Source organism: Dermacentor albipictus, chromosome 7 (assembly GCF_038994185.2).
Source record: "Dermacentor albipictus isolate Rhodes 1998 colony chromosome 7, USDA_Dalb.pri_finalv2, whole genome shotgun sequence".
In the NCBI taxonomy this organism is placed as follows: Eukaryota; Metazoa; Arthropoda; class Arachnida; order Ixodida; family Ixodidae; genus Dermacentor; species Dermacentor albipictus.
The window spans coordinates 48,067,310-48,086,600 of record NC_091827.1 but is presented as its reverse complement, the minus strand read 5'-3'; the positions used below and the strand labels follow the sequence as shown (position 1 = coordinate 48,086,600).

At 49.8% G+C, this 19,291-nt stretch overlaps 1 protein-coding gene across 2 annotated transcripts in view; it reads left to right on the top strand.

Annotated features, from left to right (window-relative positions):
- The window catches only part of LOC139047974 (phospholipid-transporting ATPase ABCA3-like), a 201,193-nt gene that overhangs the window by 130,438 nt on the left and 51,464 nt on the right, over positions 1-19,291 (top strand). For both annotated transcript variants that reach the window (XM_070522211.1, XM_070522210.1), the window contains exons 14-15: positions 229-391; positions 16,416-16,675. In XM_070522211.1, the coding sequence (XP_070378312.1) occupies positions 229-391; positions 16,416-16,675 (423 nt within the window). The remainder of the gene's footprint in view (positions 1-228; positions 392-16,415; positions 16,676-19,291) is intronic.

The following is a 19,291-nucleotide window of genomic DNA, read 5'->3' as shown; positions in this document are numbered from 1 at the left end:
TAGGTGGGCGGATGAGATTAAGAAGTTTGCAGGGATAACATGGCCACATTTAGCCCAGGGCCGGGGTAGTTGGAGAAGTATGGGAGAGGCCTTTGCCCTGCAGTGGGCGTAGCCAGGCTGATGATGATTACGGCGGTTTCGGACCGTCGCATGTCTTCTCTACCCTTTTCACTGTAAATAAATCTATCTTACATCCGTAACAATATACGTTCCCCCCCGGGTGCGCAGGACCTGGAATCCCGCACCGGGGAGCTGGGCGTCGAGTCCGTCGGCCTGTCGATGACGTCACTAGAGGACGTGCTGATCCGTGTGGGCGAGGAGTACCACGTCCACCGCTCGCAGCGCAAGAAGGAGCGCGATGACGACGCCACCAGCACCGTCGAGGCCAAGCGTGAGGCTTGTTTTCACTGCCATGGCGAGGGACCACGTATCGTGGCCTCCGAGATTGCGCACTGGCGGGTGATCTTGGAGGCCATGCGCCCATCCTGGATCGAGTTACTAGCAGACGAAACTCTGGCGCTAGTACCCAGAGCGGGGCGGTTCAGTGAGCATTGGAAACGGTGGGTACGGTACAGAGATTTGCCTAAATTTTGGCCCGCTGACTCCGAAGGATTCCTGGGCCTTTTGTAAATTGACCAGCTTCAACAAAACATTGTTGTTATAACGCAACATCGCGCAGTAGTTGTGCGCGCACGCATAGTAATATTTGCCTTCTGCGTTTAGACAGTGGCACTGCTTCGACATTTGGTGTAATGAAGGCAAATGAAGCAGAATATAATAAATTGCAAGAACGTCTCAAGCCACAGGCACGACGATTGGACAAATCCATGGCAGCTGAACGATCGCAGCGCCCTCTGGTAACTTTAGTAGGAACATTTATGCCATTTATTTTGTGTGCATCACTTTTGGGGATATTTCCACGCATGGGTCTTCTACTCCATGACGGTCAACGTTTTTTCACCGCATTATCGCTGCCACCAATCGCTCGTCGCATAATTTCATAGATGCTGTCGCTAATTTAATATAACCAAAAGGTATCATTTTATCAGATTGTGGGCTTGGCGTGAATAGTAGTGAATATTAACTTTACGCGATGCGTTTCCGATGACGTCTGCACATGCCTCACACCTCCGCCGAACTTCGGTGGACATGCCAAGAGGTCAGCGTTTTAGCATCCCGCTGATCGCGTAAACCATACTATATATTTACAGTATAGAAGGTATCATGTATTGCAGTAACGCATCACGCATCGCGCAAGGCTAAAACCTGCTAAATCTCTCCAATGCTGCGTATGTTCTAAAGCACGACCTTTCTCGAATGTACGCCGTTATACGCGTATAATAGCGGACGGAGTTAACCCAGGCTTGCTTTCTCACTCAACGATACCCGACTTCGTCAGAACAGTTCCGCGGGAGCCCGCAAGGTTGAGCAAGGTAAGTGAAAGGGGGAAATCGTCGTCCAGCCTAGTGTAGGTAGCACTAAGTTACAAGGACGTTTTGTGTTTGAGAAAGCCCTGTGCGTTTTTGTGGCTTCGTGGGGTGGATGACAATTTGTCCCTTTCATACGATGATATCCTCGCCGCTTTCGTTGTCATCTATATTTAGCAAATAAGTGTTTTCTTTTTCTTTTTTTATAGCATTGCCTTCTTTTTGGGCGTGCGAGTCTGCTCCAAGGAATGTTTTGATTTACAAAACAATTTCTTGCTGCTACTGTTCCTGGATCTTGATTGTCACTACATACACGTCCGAAATGTTCTTTGCTGACAGGACCAAAGCCTCTCCCATCGATATCCTCTTACCCCTATGCTGGGTCACCCAATTCCATTCTGCGCCCACAAATTTTATCAACTCACTACTTTGTTCCCTGGTCGTCCTCGACTGCATACTTCAATTCTCTTAGTGTTCAATGTTGGTCTAGTAGACCACCGATTGTCGTCTATACGCGCATTATAACCTACCCGACTCCATGTCTTACTGTTAACACCGTCTGGATGATGTTGCACCGGTGTGCTCTCTCATTTCATGCTGCGATCTCCCTCCGAAAGGGCCATTATACAAAGGCACAAATTAGATCGAGCGAAAGTGAAAGATTTATTTTTGAAAACGTCCGAGGCGTTAATATTATTGAAAACGGAGCTTCAGTAAGCGCGAAATTAGGTTAAATGTTGGAAATTATTCAAAAGTCTATACCGGGACATGCTATAGTACTAGCCTAGGTGACATCGTAGTGCTCAACCACTCGTAAGAATAGGATCATTGCAGCTGTATTATAACGCGGCCGAAAATGCCAGTCATCCCTGCTGTTCGGTTATTACATAAAGGAACGCTATGCCGTTACATATAACAATGGTGCGGGTGTTCAAAAGGCTTCCTTTTCATTCGACCTCGCACAGCTCATGCTCTCGCGTTTTACTTGTCAGTTTTCTTATACTGTATAGTGCTGCGTTGGAACGGGATCGCGCATAACAGTTCGGAAAGTGAAAGGCTCGGAACGCTGACGGTTAGCGTTTGCGAATCGCTGAACACCGCAGCCGCGATTTCGTTTGCTCGAGAAGCGCGTCATAACTGCGAGCACCAGAAAATGCCGCATCCATACGGTGTCTATACTTACCTGCTTGGTTTCCATGGTCGCGCTTCATCATCATCATCATCATCATCATCATCATGATCATCAGCCTGGTTACGCCCACTGCAGGGCAAAGGCCTCTCCCATACTTTTCCAACTACCCCGGTCCTGTACTAATTGTGGCCATGTTGTTCCTGCAAACTTCTTAATCTCATCCGCCCACCTAACTTTCTGCTGCCCTCTGCTACGCTTCCCTTCCCTTGGAATCCATTCCGTAACTCTTAATGACCATCGGTTGTCTTCCCTCCTCATTACGTGACCTGCCCATGCCCATTTCTTTTTCTTGATTTCAACTAAGATGTCATTAACTCACATTTGTTCCCTCACCCAATCAGCTCTTTTCTTATCCCTTAATAATGTTACGTAGGAAGACACCGACGAAAAGCTATTTACAAGTATATTTACAAGGCAATACGCCGCAGTTGACCAAGAGGCAACAGCCCGCGCTAGCTTCCAATCGTCGTCTTCGTCTTCTTCCTGCGCGGCTCTTTGTCATTGGGAATACTACCCCGTAGCACTACCCCCGGCGGCAAAAGCGCCGTCCCGGAGCGACTAAAGGCTGGACTCTGAAGCAGTGTAGTAGCTCTTGAGCCTACTGACGTGCACAACATCACTAGACGCCAGAGTAGATGACGAGGTTGAGTTCACAGGAGCAATTTCATAAGTTACAGGCGTCACCTGGCGCAGCACGCGGTAGGGTCCTGTGTATCGCGAAAGGAGCTTTTCGGAAAGTCCAACGTGACGACAGGGCGACCACAGGAGCACGAGTGCACCAGGCGAAAACTGTACGTCACGGTGGCGGGCGTTGTACTGACGCTGCTGCGTGGTTTGCGAGTCCGTCAGTCGAGCACGGGCAAGCTGGCGTGCATGATCGGCGAGGGCGATGGCGTCGCGCGCATACTCCGTTGTTGAGGTCGCAGCAGGAGGAAGTACCGTGTCAAGGGGCAAGGTCGGTTCGCGACCGTAGAGTAGATAAAATGGAGAAAATCCGGCGGTGTCGTGCCGGGAAGAATTGTAAGCAAAGGTGACGTAAGGAAGGGCAACGTCCCAGTCGTGGTGGTCCTTCGAAACGTACTTGGACAGCATGTCGGTAAGAGTACGGTTTAAGCGCTCGGTCAGGCCATTTGTTTGAGGATGGTATGAGGTAGTCAGCTTGTGTTGAATAGAGCAGGAACGCACAATGTCGGCGATAACTTTCGAGAGGAAGTTACGACCACGGTCAGTAAGCAGCTGTCGCGGGGCGCCATGCACTAAGATAATGTCACGCAAGAGAAAGTCGGCGACGTCAGTGGCGCAACTGGTAGGTAGAGCCCGCGTGATAGCGTATCGGGTGGCGTAATCAGTTGCGACGGCTACCCTTTTGTTCTCAGAGGATGACGTGGGAAAGGGACCGAGGAGGTCTAATCCAACACGAAAAAACGGTTCCACAGGGACGGTGATCGGCTGGAGATGACCGGAAGGTAGCACCTGAGGTGTTTTCCGACGCTGGCAGGGATCACAGGCAGCAACATAGCGTCGGACGGAGCGAGCAAGACCAGGCCAATAGAAGCGGCGGCGGACGCGGTCGTACGTGCGGGTTACGCCAAGATGTCCTGCAGTGGGTGCGTCATGCATCTGAAAGAGCACAGTTTGTCGTAGATGTTTTGGTACGACAAGAAGAAGATCAGGGCCATCAGGGAGGAAGCTCCTTCGGTACAAAATGCCGCCCTGGAGGACATATCGGCGAACGGATGCGTCGATAGGTGTAGAGCGCAGACGCTCAATGAGTACTCGCAGCGATAGGTCTCGGTACTGCTCATCGGCGATGTTAGCGAAGGCAGACACGGAGAAAATGCCGTCGGTGGTACTACTGTCGGCGTCGTCAGGCTCGTTTACCGGGTAGCGAGACAGGCAGTCAGCGTCCTTGTGTAGTCGGCCAGATTTGTAGGTGACAGAGAACGAATATTCTTGGAGGCGTAAGGCCCAGCGACCAAGTCTTCCTGAAGGGTCTTTCAAGGAGCATAACCAACAAAGCGCGTGATGGTCTGTGATAACGGAAAAGGGTCGGCCATATAAGTATGGGCGGAACTTCGCAACCGCCCAAACTAGGGCCAGACACTCACGCTCAGTGATGGAATAGTTGCGCTCCGCGGGCGAGAGGAGCCTGCTGGCGTAAGCGATAACACGGTCGTGGCCACGCTGGCGTTGTGCCAGTACTGCGCCAATTCCGTGACCGCTGGCATCAGTACGGACTTCGGTAGGTGCAGAAGGATCAAAATGGGCCAGAACGGGAGGTGTTGTGAGAAGATAGATGAGAAGCGAGAATGCCGAGGCCTCGTTATCGCCCCACTGGAAAGGGGCGTCTTTTTTCAAAAGCTCGGTTTGTGGTCGTGCTATGGCCGCAAAATTTTTGACGAAACGGCGGAAGTACGAGCAAAGGCCGATGAAGCTGCGCACATCCTTGACACACTTCGGTACAGGGAAATGCGTAACAGCATGGATCTTGCCTGGGTCCGGTTGCACTCCGTTCGCGTCAACGAGATGTCCAAGGACGGTAATCTGGCGACGGCCGAATTGGCACTTCGATGCGTTGAGTTGCAGACCGGCTCGCCGAAAAACGTCCAGGACTGCTGAGAGGCGCTCGAGGTGCGTAGCGAATGCTGGGGAGAAAACTGTAACGTCGTCCAAGTAGCACAGGCACGTGGACCATTTGAAACCGTGAAGAAGGGAGTCCATCATGCGTTCAAAAGTGGCAGGAGCGTTACATAGGCCGAACGGCATCACCTTGAATTGATAAAGACCGTCGGGTGTTACAAAGGCAGTCTTCTCGCGGTCGAGATCGTCCACGGCAATCTGCCAATAGCCGGAGCGAAGGTCAATAGAGGAGAAATAGCGAGCACCGTGGAGGCAGTCAAGGGCGTCATCAATCCGAGGTAGGGGATACACGTCCTTTTTGGTAACCCTGTTAAGGTGCCGATAATCCACGCAAAAGCGCCATGAGCCATCCTTCTTTTTTTACCAGCACAACCGGTGACGCCCATGGACTACATGACGGTTCAATAATGTTCTTGGCAAGCATTTTGCGAACTTCGGTGTGAATCACTTGACGCTCAGCCGGTGATACTCGATACGGGCGGCGATGAATAGGAGGAGCATCGCCGGTATTAATGCGATGTTTAACAACTGTTGTTTGGGCCAAAGGACGATCGTTAAAGTCAAAAATATCTTGGTAGGAAATCAGAACGCGGTAGAGCGCACGAGCGTGCTCGGAGGGCATGTCGGGTGCAATCAGTTTCTGTAAGTTGGCGATGGTACAAGTTGCCGACTGCGATGGTAGAGGAGGATCGGTTGAATTGTCGTCTACTGAAATCGATGCAGAGTAATCCTCGAATGAGCAAAGTTGGGCCAGAGACATCCCGCGTGGCAGCACTTGTGTCGTCAAGGCAAAATTGACCACTGGCAGGCAGACGCAATTCGCCGTAATAGATAAAATAGTATGAGGTAGTGTGATCCCGTGTGTAAGGAGGACGTCTTGCATAGGAGCCGCGATGTAGTGACCGTCGGGCACTGGCGGGGATGACACGAAGTCAACGTAAGTCAGTGCCGAAGGTGGCAAGCGAACGAAGTCGACGGAACTGAGGCGAGGAAGGTGTTCTTCAGCGGGGTCCAGAACAGGCAGGTCGAGGCGGAGAGTACTGGCGGAGCAATCGATGAGAGCAGAATGTGCGGAGAGGAAGTCGAGGCCGAGGATGATGTCGTGGGGACAGTGAGCGATGACTGTGAATAGCACGGTAGTGGAGCGATCGGCGAAGGAGACGCGGGCGGCACACATACCAATTACGGGGGCTGTTCCGCCATCGGCGACACGGACAACAGGCGTCGTGGCGGGCGTGATTATTTTCCTCAGCCGGTTACGAAGATCCGCGCTCATTACCGACAAATGCGCCCCAGTGTCTATGAGAGCTGATACAGGAACACCGTCGACTTGCACGTCAAGAAGGTTCAGATGAGTGGGCAACGTCAGGAGAGGCTTTGGCGGCGTAGGGAGCAATGCAGCGTCACCTCGAGGCGCTGCATCGTCTAGTTTTCCGGCTGGGAGCGGCGTCCGAAGGGAGTCGGCGGATAGGAACGACGGGGCTGGGGAGATCGAGATTGTCGTCGTAGGGGCGAAGGCGAACGAGAATAGGGGCGGTTCGGCGCAGGAGAATCGGTGGCGGCATTATCTTAGCGGGCTGCATAGGGACGAGAAAGGCCACCTGGGGGGCGAGAGTAGGCAGTATATGTAGACTGGTTCAGGGAACTCCAGCGACTGCGGCAGTGCCGAGAAATGTGCCCAATTCGATGGCAGTGAAAACAAATTGGCTTGTCGTCTGCAGTGCGCCATTCAGAGGGGTTGCGGAAACGTGGTGGGTAAGAAGGTGCGGGACGGGGTGGAATCGAAGATGCCGGGTGGGGATCAGGCCGATGGGCCGAGCAGATGGTGTGAATACCCATGTTGGCGAACTCCTGGCGGACAACTGCCTGGATCAGGGAAACAGTGAGTGCAGGTGCATTGGATGGGCTGGAGTCGAACGCAGCCGGATAGGCGGCCTCGATCTCACGCCGGACAATCCTGGTAACATCGCCAGTGTTGTTGGGACGTGGAGCGTCGGCACAGGAAGATGTCGCTGGGGTGTCGGGCAGACGGGCAAACTGTTGGTCGATACGTCGGCTTTTAGCGAATTCCAGGCGGCGGCACTCTTTTATAACTGCATCCACCGTCGCGACGTTGTTAAATACGAGCAAGTTGAAGGCGTCATCGGCAATGCCTTTGAGGATGTGGGAGACCTTGTCGGACTCAGTCATGTGTGCGTCAACTTTGCGGCATAGAGCCAAGACGTCCTGAATGTACGTGACGTAGGGCTCCGTTGACGTCTGCACACGACCGGAAAGCGCCTTCTGCGCGGCAAGTTGGTGACCGTAGGGGTTGCCGAACAAGTCTCGAAGCTTTTGCTTAAGCGAATCCCAACTGATCAGCTCATCTTCGTGCGTCCGATACCAAACTCGAGGTGTGCCGCCGAGGTAAAAGACGCCGTTGGCGAGCATGATAGTTGGGTCCCACCGGTTATTGCGGCTGATGTGTTCGTAAAGGCTGATCCAGTCCTCGACGTCTTCCCCATCGTTTGCCGAGAATACGCCAGGATCACGGGGAGCGGAGAGGGTGATGTAGGTCGTCGAAGGGGCAGCAGGTGTCGGAGCCGGTGGAGTCGGGTTGGCGTCGCCGGGAGCCATGAAGGTAGGCTCGACGTACCGTCCACTGCGAAGCTCCGTGACGAGGTACAGGGAACGTCCACCTCCACCAAATATGTTACGTAGGAAGACACCGACGCAAAGCTATTTACAAGTATATTTACAAGGCAATACGCCGCAGTTGACCAAGAGGCAACAGCCCGCGCTAGCTTCCAATCGTCGTCTTCGTCTTCTTCCTGCGCGGCTCTTTGTCATTGGGAATACTACCCCGTAGCAATATTACACCTATCATTCTGCTTTCCATAGCTCGTTGCGTCGTCCTCAATTTCAGTAGAACCCTTTGCGTAAGCCTCCAGGTTTATGCCCCGTACGTGAGTACTGGTAAGACACAGCTGTTATAAACTTTTCTCTTGAGGGATAATGACAACCTGCTGTTCATGATCTGAGAATGCCTGCCAAACGCAACCCAGCCCATTCTAATTCTTCTGATTATTCCAGTCTCATGATCCGGATCCGCAGTCACTACCTGTAATAAGTATACGTATTCCCTTACCACTTCCAGTGCCTCACTACCTATCTTAAACTGCTGTTCGCTTCCAAGATTGTTAAACATTACTTTAATTTTCTGCAAATTAATTTTTAGACCCACCCTTCGGCTTTGCCTCTCCAGGTCAGTGAGCATGTATTGCAGCTGGTCCCCTGAGTTACTAAGCAAGACAATATCATCAGCGAATCGCAAGTTACTAAGGTATTCTCCATTAACTCTTATCCCCAATTCTTCCCAATCCAGGTCTCTGAATACCTCCTGTAAACACGCTGTGAATAGCATTGGAGAGATCGTATCTCCCTGTATGACGCCTTTCTTTATTGGGATTTTGTTGCTTTCTTTATGGAGGACTACGGTGGCTGCGGAACTGCTATATATATCTTTCAGTATTTTTACATACGGCTCGTCTACACCCTGATTCCGCAATGCCTCCATGACTGCTGAGGTTTCGACTGAATCGAACGCTTTCTCGTAATCAATGAAAGCTATATATAAAGGTTGGTTATATTCCGCACATTTTTCTATCACCTGATTGATAGTGTGAATATGGTCTATTGTTGAGTAGCCTTTACGGAATCCTGCCTGGTCCTTTGGTTGACGGAAGTCTAAGGTGTTCCTGATTCTATTTGCAATTACCTTAGTAAATACTTTGTAGGCAACGGACAGTAAGCTGATCGGTGTATAATTTTTCAAGTCTTTGACGTCCCCTTTCTTATGGATTAGGATTATGTTAGCGTTTTTCCAAGATTCCGGTGCGCTCGAAGTCATGAGGCATTGCGTATACCGGGTGGCCAGTTTCTCTAGAACAATCTGTCCACCATCCTTCAACAAATCTGCTGTTACCTGATCCTCCCCAGCTGCCTTCCCCCTTTGCATAGCTCCCAAGGCTTTCTTTACTTCTTCCGGTGTTACCTGTGGGATTTCGAATCTCTCTAGACTATTGTCTCTTCCATTATCGTCGTGGGTGCCACTGGTACTGTATAAATCTCTATAGAACTCCTCAGCCACTTCAACTATCTCATCCATATTGGTAATGATATTGCCGGCTTTGTCTCTTAATGAATAGATCTGATTCTTGCCAATTCCTAGTTTTTTCTTCACTGCTTTTAGGCTTCCTCCGCTCTTGAGAGCATGGTCAATTCTATCCATATTATACTTCCTTATGTCAGCTGTCTTACCCTTGTTGATTAACTTCGAAAGTTCTGCAAGTTCTATTCTAGCTGTAAGGTTAGAGGCTTTCATACATTGGCGTTTCTTGATCAGATCTTTCGTCTCCTGCGATAGCTTACTGGTATCCTGTCTAACGGAGTTACCACCGACTTCTATTGCACACTCCTTAATGATGCCCACAAGATTGTCGTTCATTGCTTCAACACTAAGGTCCTCTTCCTGACTTAAAGCCGAATACCTGTTCTGTAGCTTGATCTGGAATTCCTCTATTTTCCCTCTTACCGCTAACTCATTCATCGGCTTCTTATGTACCAGTTTCTTCCGTTCCCTCCTCAGGTCCAGGCTAATTCGAGTTCTTACCATCCTATGGTCACTGCAGCGCACCTTGCTGAGCACGTCCACATCTTGTATGATGCCAGGGTTAGCGCAGAGTATGAGGTCTATTTCATTTCTAGTCTCGCCGTTCGGGCTCCTCCATGTCCACTTTCGGCTATCCCGCTTGCGGAAGAAGGTATTCATTATGCGCATATTATTCTGTTCCGCAAACTCTACTAATAATTCTCCCCTGCTATTCCTAGTGCCTATGCCATATTCCCCCACTGCCCTGTCTCCAGCCTGCTTCTTGCCTACCTTGGCATTGAAGTCGCCCATCAGCATACTGTATTTTGTTTTGACTTTACCCATTGCCGATTCCACGTCTTCATAGAAGCTTTCGACTTCCTGGTCATCATGACTGGATGTAGCGGCGTAGACCTGTACCACCTTCATTTTTTACCTCTTATTAAGTTTCACAACAAGATCTGCCACCCTCTCGTTAATGCTATAGAATTCCTGTATGTTACCAGCTATATTCTTATTAATCAGGAATCCTAGTTCCCGCCTCTCCGCTAAGCCCCGGTAGCACAGGACGTGCCCGCTTTTTAGCACTGTACATGCTTCTTTTGGCCTCCTAACTTCGCTGAGCCCTATTATATCCCATTTACTGCCCTCTAATTCCTCCAATAGCACTGCTAGACTCGCCAAACTAGATAACGTTCTAGCGTTAAACTTTGCCAGGTTTATGTTCTAATGGCGGGCCTGTCCGGAGCCAGGGATTCTTAGCACCCTCTGCTGCGTCGCAGGTCTGACCGCCGCCGTGGTCAGTTGCTCCGCAGCTGCTGGGGACTGAGGGCCGGGGTTTGATTGTGGTGTTCATATAGGAGGTTGCGGCCAAGTACTGCACCAGGGTGGCCAATCCTGCTCTGGTGAGGGAGTGCGTTACCGGTTCTGGTCCCCGGGATCAGGACACACTCCAGACCTGTTTATGCAAATTTATCGACACGCGGTTTTTTTTTCTTTTTTTTTAATCCGGTGGGAAATTGCGCGGCACCGGGATTCGAACCACGGACCTCTTGCACGCGAGGCGGGTCTTCTACCTCTACGCAACCGCTGCAGCGTTTTAGCATTTTAGCGTTTTTACGTAAAGAATAGTATAGCGCCAGCTCTCTGGCGTTGTTTGACTCACCGACGGCAGAGAGAGAGAGAGAGAGAGAGAAACGTTTATTAAACGAAACAGTGTCCCGAGCGAGGCCGGGTATCACCCTAAGCAGGGAGGGCTCCTTAGTCCAGGAACCCTCTGGCTTCGACTGCCCTCTTGGCCCTGGCGACGAGTTGTCGCTGGTCTTCCAGGTCCCCGAGGGTTAGCTTGCCCTCCCACGTTTTGAATAGGTCGTTTCCTTCTATTGCTCGTTTTGCGTGCGTTTCTGGTTGCATTTCGCTGCCTTCCTGCCACGAGCATTCCAGGAGCAAGTGTGCCAGAGTGTCGGGTACGTTTCAAAGTGGGCAGAGGTAGCCGTGGAGCGTCGGGTAGAGGTGATGCATTATCGTTCCGTGCGTGTACGTATTACTTTGCAGGCGTCTAAGGATTAGGCTTTCTTCTCTGTCGAGTTTAGGGCGCGGTGGAGGGTACACTCGACGCTCGAGCCTGTAATGTTGCAATATGGCCGAATAGTTGGTGGATACGGCCTCCGCCTCTTCTGTCACGGGTCCGAGAGCGCGTGGGGAGAGGGGAGCCCGGCTGACGTGCTCGCGTGCAGCGGCGTGGGCCGCTTCGTTCCCCTCTAGGCCCTCGTGTCCGGGTACCCACGTTACGCAGGTGTACGGGAGCGGAGTGCTTCGTCTTTTTAGTATCTTGAGTGCATCGGCCGAGATGCGGCCCCTCAAGAAGTTTCTGCAGGCGGCCTGAGAGTCGGTGAATATAACCGCTGCCTCTGTGCATGTGGTGGTGGCGAGAGCGATTGCCGCTTCTTCAGCCGTTTCCGGGTTGCGTGCCTTGATGGTTGCCGATGCTAGCTCGGAGCCTTGGGAGTCTACGACGCTCAGAGCGTACGCGTTTCGATGCGGATACTTGGCCGCGTCGGTGTAGCGGGCACTCGGGTCATGCCTGAAACTTCGTTTGATGGCGTTGGCTCTAGCCTGTCTTCTACTCTTGTGATATATGGGATGCATGTTACGCGGGACACGTGCGATGCAAATGCACTCTCGAACGTCCGGTGGTATTCGTTCTTTCTTGTCCGTGTCTGCGACATACGTCTCGCTGTAGTTTAGGTGTCGGAGTACTGATCTCCCTGTGGGCGTGAGCTTGAGTCGTTCCAGCTGGCTGTTCTTGTGCGCTTCGGCGAGCTCTTGCCACGTGTTGTGGACGCCCATCTTAAGGAGACGTAATATAGAGGCCATGGCGGGTAGTCCCAGGGCGACTTTGATTGCCTTCCTTATGATGATGTTCAGCTTTTCTATTTCAGCGTTCTTTAAAGCCAGGTACGGCGTTCCGTATGTGATGCGGCTGGTGAGGAGCGCCTGTATTATTATTAGAGTGTCTTGCTCCTTGAGCCCGCTTTTTTGGCTTGAGATCCGTTTGACGAGGTGCATTAGTTGCGAAAGGGTGCGTTCTAGTCTCGGTAGGCTGGCAGCTCCCGATCCGTCTTTGTGGATGTGGAGTCCAAGTATTCGCATAGTGTCGACTTCCGGGATTGTTGTCCCGTTGAGTGTGATGCTGGGGTCAGGCTCTTCGTAGTTGGGTGGTCGGCCTCTCGTTCTTGCTTTCAGGATGAGGTGTTCAGACTTCTCTGGGGCGCAGCGGAGGCCGCAGTTTCGGAGATAGCTTTCGATGGTGTCGACGGCTTCTTGTAAGCTACTTTCTTGCCTTCCAACGTTCGTAGCTCCGGTCCAGAGCGTGATGTCATCAGCATACATCGCGTGACGCAGATCTGGTATGGTCTCGAGTAGTGGGGGTAGCTTGATCATAGCTACGTTAAAGAGTAGCGGGGAAATGACCGACCCTTGCGGGGTGCCTCTGTTTGGAAGTAGGAAGCTTTCACTGCGACGGCAGGTAAAAGAAAAGTTAAATTATGGTGTTTTACGTTCCAAAACCACTTTCTGATTATGACGCACGCCGCAGTGGAGGACTCCGGAAATTTTGACCACCTGGGGTTCTTTAACGTGCACCTAAATTTAAGTACACGGGTGTTTTCGCCCCCATCGAAATGCGGCCGCCGTGGCGGGGATTCGATCCCGCGACCTCGTGTTCAGCAGCCCAACACCATAGCCACTGAGCAACCACGGCGGGTGACGGCAGTAAAAGAGCGGTGATGGCGTGTACAGCATCACACCACCTCGCCTTTGGCGGTGCGATTTGAAGTGAGCTAGAGATAGGCGGCCCCCTTCAGTCGCAATGCCCTCTGGAACCAAGTCATTCAAAGCGCGGCGATGGTTCTGGGATTGCATTTCAACAGTCAACGTGGACTTAATGTTTGCCTTTGTAGGGTCCCTTAAATATGTTAACGCTCGCCATTTTTTCGTTCCATTCCACACTGCGCTGGCTTGAGCTGCTTCTCGGGATTGGCTGTCTTCCGCCTTTCAGAACCATATAGGTTAGGACTCCGGTCGGGGATATATACATATATGAAATTGACAACGGTGTGAGTTGAAGAGCCGAGCTGAGCTGTAGTGAATGTGACGAAAAAAGGAACGACGCAATTCTTTTCCCCTTCGTAATTTTCGATGAGATCCGGAACAGCAGAAGGGGGCATGCACTGTGCTAACATAGGAACCACATATCACATGTTTACGACGCATTCCTCGCGCAGCGGCGCTGACCGTCGTCGCACACCTACCGAGTGAAAGGTCACTGTGGTATTCTCATTTGGGGCGCGACTACATGACTACAGTCGTGGCGCCTTTGCGAAATGGACTCGCCCGCACCTGTCCCAGGTGTCGTCAAAAATAGGCACGAAATACGCGTCGCGGGTGGTTACTGCGGGACAGAGGGCTTGCAGGGGATGTCGGAGGACCATTATTGTACCAGCCTTTACGATAAATATTTATTTATTTATTTATTTGTACATACTGCAGCCCCTATATGGAGCTATCGCAGGAGTGGGTTAGACCAAAAAAAGTCATACAAAAAACCAAGTAAACAATAACATTAAACATTCACAAGAAATAAGGCAGATGACACAAATGAAACTCCAAATAGCAGCAACACTGAGAATCAGTACAAAACGACAATGAGTAAATACACTGTAACAACAAGAAAATGCATAAAATCAGGTGTGGTTAACTTTTAACAGGAAATCGTTTAATGGCAGTGACCTAATTGTTCCGGGAATTAAGTTCCAGAATTCAATAGTACGTAGGAAAAAGCTGTATTTAAATTTATTAGATCGAGCAAAGTAAGGCTTAGTATTAAGAATATGGTGACTCCTACTTGACCGAGGAATGCCTGAAGGAATATATATGCTATGTGAGACACGATAAGAAAAATTGACGATGCCATGCAGAAACTTCAATGACTCAATGTGACGGCGTATGGGTAAAGGGGTTAGGTTCAAAGAAGATACGGCACGAGGGGGTGAAAAATAGTGATCATAGCGACGATATGTGAACCTAATAGATTTTCGTTGTGATATCAAAGGGACGAGGATTTGTGCACTTTTTGACACGGTGCTCGGGGCTTGGGCGCTGGGAATTTCAGCGGCGCAACTAAAGGGCTTGCTCTATAGCACTTACTTAGTTTCCTGCACTTGCAGTGCGCGTTCTACATTTTATATGGACTTTTTCGACATAAAAATATCCGTGCGCCCGCCAACACGTGCCTCCCGAACGTGTAGATCTTACACGGGACAGTGTCGGCTTGCAGGATGCATGGAGCCACTTATGTGCTCGAACATGTGCGCATAGTATCGTTAGTACGGCGTAACGCAAGAATTCAGCTCGGATGTACAGACCGCGATAGTATTGTAGCTTAACTTGGGAGCCCTTGCGATTGTTCTTCTTTTACCCCATGAATTTCATAATTCGCACAGCTCGCCGTTACGGCGCCTCTCGTGCTGGCCCCTGTGTCGTTTCGGGACGTTAAACCCAGTCATTCAATTAATCAGTAACTACATCACTGAATTAGTCAACCAGTCAGTTCGTTATGCAAGTACAACGTCTACAACGATAGATGCTCGTGCTGCTTCTGGACATTAAGCGTATCTATCGCAATCAGTGGGCGAATATATCACTCAATCGGTTAACCAATCGGTCCATAATTGGTCAGTTATGTTAACTCAGTTATATGACTACGGTGTGCATCACATAGCCCCCGTGTTGCTTTAGGGCGTTTAACACAATTAACTGCTGAATCCAAACACTAAATGAGTCAGTACTCGCCGTGGTAGCGTAGTTTGTGCTAAGCCCGAGGGCATGTGGTCACATCCCGGCCACGACGGCCACATTTCGGTGGGAGCGAAATGCAGAAACGCCCGTGTGTCGTGCATAGGGTGCACGTTAAAGAATCCCAGGTTTTCATCATTAATCTGAAGTCCCCCACTACGGCGTGCCTCATAACCGTATCGTGGTTTCGGCACGTAACACTTCAGAATATAAATTTTAATGAAGCACTCAAGAACGCCCACAATGTTAGTAAATCACACCGTCAGTTATACAGCCGCGGCATCTATCTTCCCGTTGTTGCTTTAGGAACTTTAAAAAATTGGAGGACGCTTAAGCTTCGCCTTCAAGAGTGGAACGCGATAGCGTTATCGCACCCCGTACGCACCACCTACTCAAACGCGCTACGCCAGCCAAACGTCGCGATCGGCACAGATAGCCGGGCCCCGACGCGCCATGAAGGCGGAAGCGATCATGGGGCGAGTGGCGCGCCACGTGTCCGGGCAGCGCGGTACATTCCGAGGAGGGGGTCTTCTGTTTTTGCCGCAAGATGGCTCTGCGTGTGCGCAGAGCGCAGAAGAAATTTAGCGGAAACGTACTTTGCTACTCGTGAAACTGCGACTTCTGTAAGTTACGTGGTCATAATTACTGATATACACCGCAGTATAACTTTCTACTGCACGTTTCTAAGGCAACACTGCATTCACTAGAGGTGATTTTGTCCCGTTTTGAAGAAACGGACTCGTGGCTGAGTGGTAGCGTCTCCGTCTCACACTCCGGAGACCCTGGTTCGATTCCCACCCGCCCATCTCGCAAGATGTTTTTATTTATGAAGTGCCTTCTGGGATTTATCGCTCACGGCCAACGCCGCGGACGCCGACACCGACGCCCACGACACCTGGTTTTTTGCGACACGAGCCCCTTAACGCTGTCGCGTTAATACAGTCATTTAATCGAACAAGCCTGTCTGTCTATCCTCCAGGCATTGAATCGAACAATCCAATCAGTCAGTCAATAGGTGGAGCGGGTGAATCAATCGATTAACCGAGCGATGAGTACAAGTAGGTCAAGCAATTAGATGTCGTGCCATTCGGCATTTCGGCGGCTCGCCGCTTCTTCAGGAGCTCAATAATACCGTCTCCCCCCTCCCCCCCTCCCCCCTTTCCTTCTACAGCGCGCCTCGTGAAGACCATGGCGACCGTGAGGTCCTCGCCGGCCTCCCTGTGGGCGCGCACCCGGGCCGTGTTCGTGAAGCGCGCCATCCACGCGTGGCGCGAGAAGCGCATGCCGCTCTTCAGCTGGGTGCTGCCCCAGTGCCTGCTCACCGTGATGTTCCTGCTCGAGATCTGGGGCCTGCACGGCAGCACGCGCGACGTCGCGCACGGGGGCGACACGCTCAAGTACACCTTCCCGGACGTCATCGGCATCGCGCACGTGAGCGGGACTGGATCGGATTCGATTCGATGGATTAGACGGACGAATACATAGATAGATAGATAGATAGATAGATAGATAGATAGATAGATAGATAGATAGATAGATAGATAGATAGATAGATAGATAGATAGATAGATAGATAGATAGATGGATAGATTAGACGGACAGATAGATAGATAGATAGATAGATAGATAGATAGATAGATAGATAGATAGATAGATAGATAGATTAGACAGATTAGATAGATAGATAGATAGATGCTCAAGTGCAGTTTCCCGGGTGTCATGCGCTCGCAAATGTGAGAGGGAGTCTAAGATTGATATATAGGTGGGTAGACATTTAGACAAACTGCGTGCTATACGTGTAGATAATTGATAGCGGTATGCGTAAATATCCGAATAGCTTCGTAAGAGGGAAACCATCCACATCAAATCGGCATAACCGCCCACCTACATAAACATACTTTATTGCCGACGATGCTCTGGGAATAATAATAATAAATAAATAAACACATTATTTGCCGGTCATCTTGAACACGATAGGTCTCCTTTGAGGCGTTCCCTGGCCAATTATTTTCCACCAATGAACGTGAATTCAATCGGAACAATACAAGCTTACAGGAAGACAGTAGTAGTAGTAGTGCAATAATAATTATGATAGTAATAATAATCAAGCAATCAAAGGTATTTATTAATGTGCCCACCACCACCAACAACAACAACAACAATAACAACAATAATAATAATAATAGAAGCAGAAGCTTGTCTTTCGGCTTTTGAAAGTACAAGAACTGGCCTGTCGAAGCCACAGTAGCTTGGGGGACAGCGCCCGGCTACTGACGACATCACCATTGAGCACTACTCATTACACAGCATCAGAAAAATAAAAAAAAGAAAGACGAAAAAGCTAAACAAATTACAATATTGAAAACAAAATGGCGTACATATAATAATACACAGAAAGAAAATAACATTGACAGGAACACAAGAAAATTCAGTGCCATTCCATTCTGTGAAGAAGGTTGACCAGCGAAGCTTCAGCTCGAGCCGAACTCCGACTCGGCCTATTCAAATACATGTGAAAGGCAAAAATGTTTTTTCTGAGAGAAGCCCAGGACAGGTTTAAATGCAATTTATTGCATTTGAGAGAATAACTTAAACTCTAGTCACTATTGAAAGCGGAATTTCGATTTAGGTCTAGGATTTTGTTAAAAGAGTATTCAAAAATGCGAAAGTCTGAAAAAAATAGAAGCACGAAGTTTACAAATTCATAGCTCTGCATCAAAATAGATATAGCGGTTGTGTAAACGGCATCCATTAGATCATTGAAAGCGAAAAAATTCGGTTTGTCATTTTATATGTTACGTGATTTCGTTATGGTATAAAATTTTTTAAACAGGGTTGAAGTACCTCAAGCAGGCTGGCCAACGTTTCGATAGGTGGACCTATCTTCGTCAAAGGCGGCCTCGTCATCCTCGGCGTGTTAGTTTTAAAGGGTTAGTGCAGTGACGTCACGTGCGGGTGTTGTCGCTGGCGGCTGGTTTTAAAGAGAGAGATTACAAGAGGGAACAGGCGCTGTCGTCCGACGTCTGTGACCCTCATTCTCAAGACGAAGGGACAAGAGCGTCAGATTGGGCACGCGGGGAGGAAAAAAAAGAAATAGAAGCAGAAAAAAGGGAAAAAAAGGAAAAAAAGGAGGGGGGAGCCAGGGCCGTACCAAGACACAACAAAAGGGGGGGGTGAAAGAAAAAGAAAGAGAAAAATGAAATCTTTAAGAAATACGGGGGCTTGGGAGCGTGTTGGGGATGCGAAAGGTTAGGAGGTATGCAGGGGGAGTCGTTGGCAGCATGTTTTTGAGGCATTAGAACGGCCGGTCAAGCAATAGGTCGAGTAATTTTGAAATAGTTAAGGTGGCGACGAGGAGTCTGCGGTGCAATGTGTGGGGTGACTGAAAGGCAGCGGCATGGTCTTTCAAGGGGCACTGCCCCACGCGCTTAACGTAGGTGTCGTTACGGCGGCATCCAGAAGGCGATACTCTGGGTTGAGGCGCCGAAAAAGGCATATTGACTTCGGAATGTGTTGTCGAGGGGGTTTCAAAAAAAAAGACTAAAAAAGGGGGGCAGGGGGAAGGGGGGGGCGAAATCGGTATAGCAAACAGGAGGGTGACGCGTGCAGAAGCGGGCGCGGGCAAGTGTACATGGAAGAAGGCGATCGTACAGTTGGTATAGACGTAAAATCCTGAAAGAGTACATTAAATTGAGTAGTAGGCAGGAAATTTTTTTTTCTTTTTCCTCTTTTTTTTCTCCGAAATGAAAGAGTAGGTGAGGTTAAGAATTAAAGTTGGCTGGTGGCCTAATGTGTTTTGTGTATTGGTTGATGATATGAGAGTTTCAGATTTAAGTTACAGCTTTTAAAGATTCTAAGTTGCCGCGTGCCAAATTAATTCCTGTCGGGTGTAGGCAATTAAACTTGTGTATGAGGTATGATTCCGTGTACTTCCTTTCGCGAGGGGAACGGAAATTTGTTTGTAGTATATAGAGCCTTGCTTTGTCAAACGTATGTCCATGTTCATTAAAGTGGCTGGCTACTGCTTTGGGTAAATTGTGTTTTGTG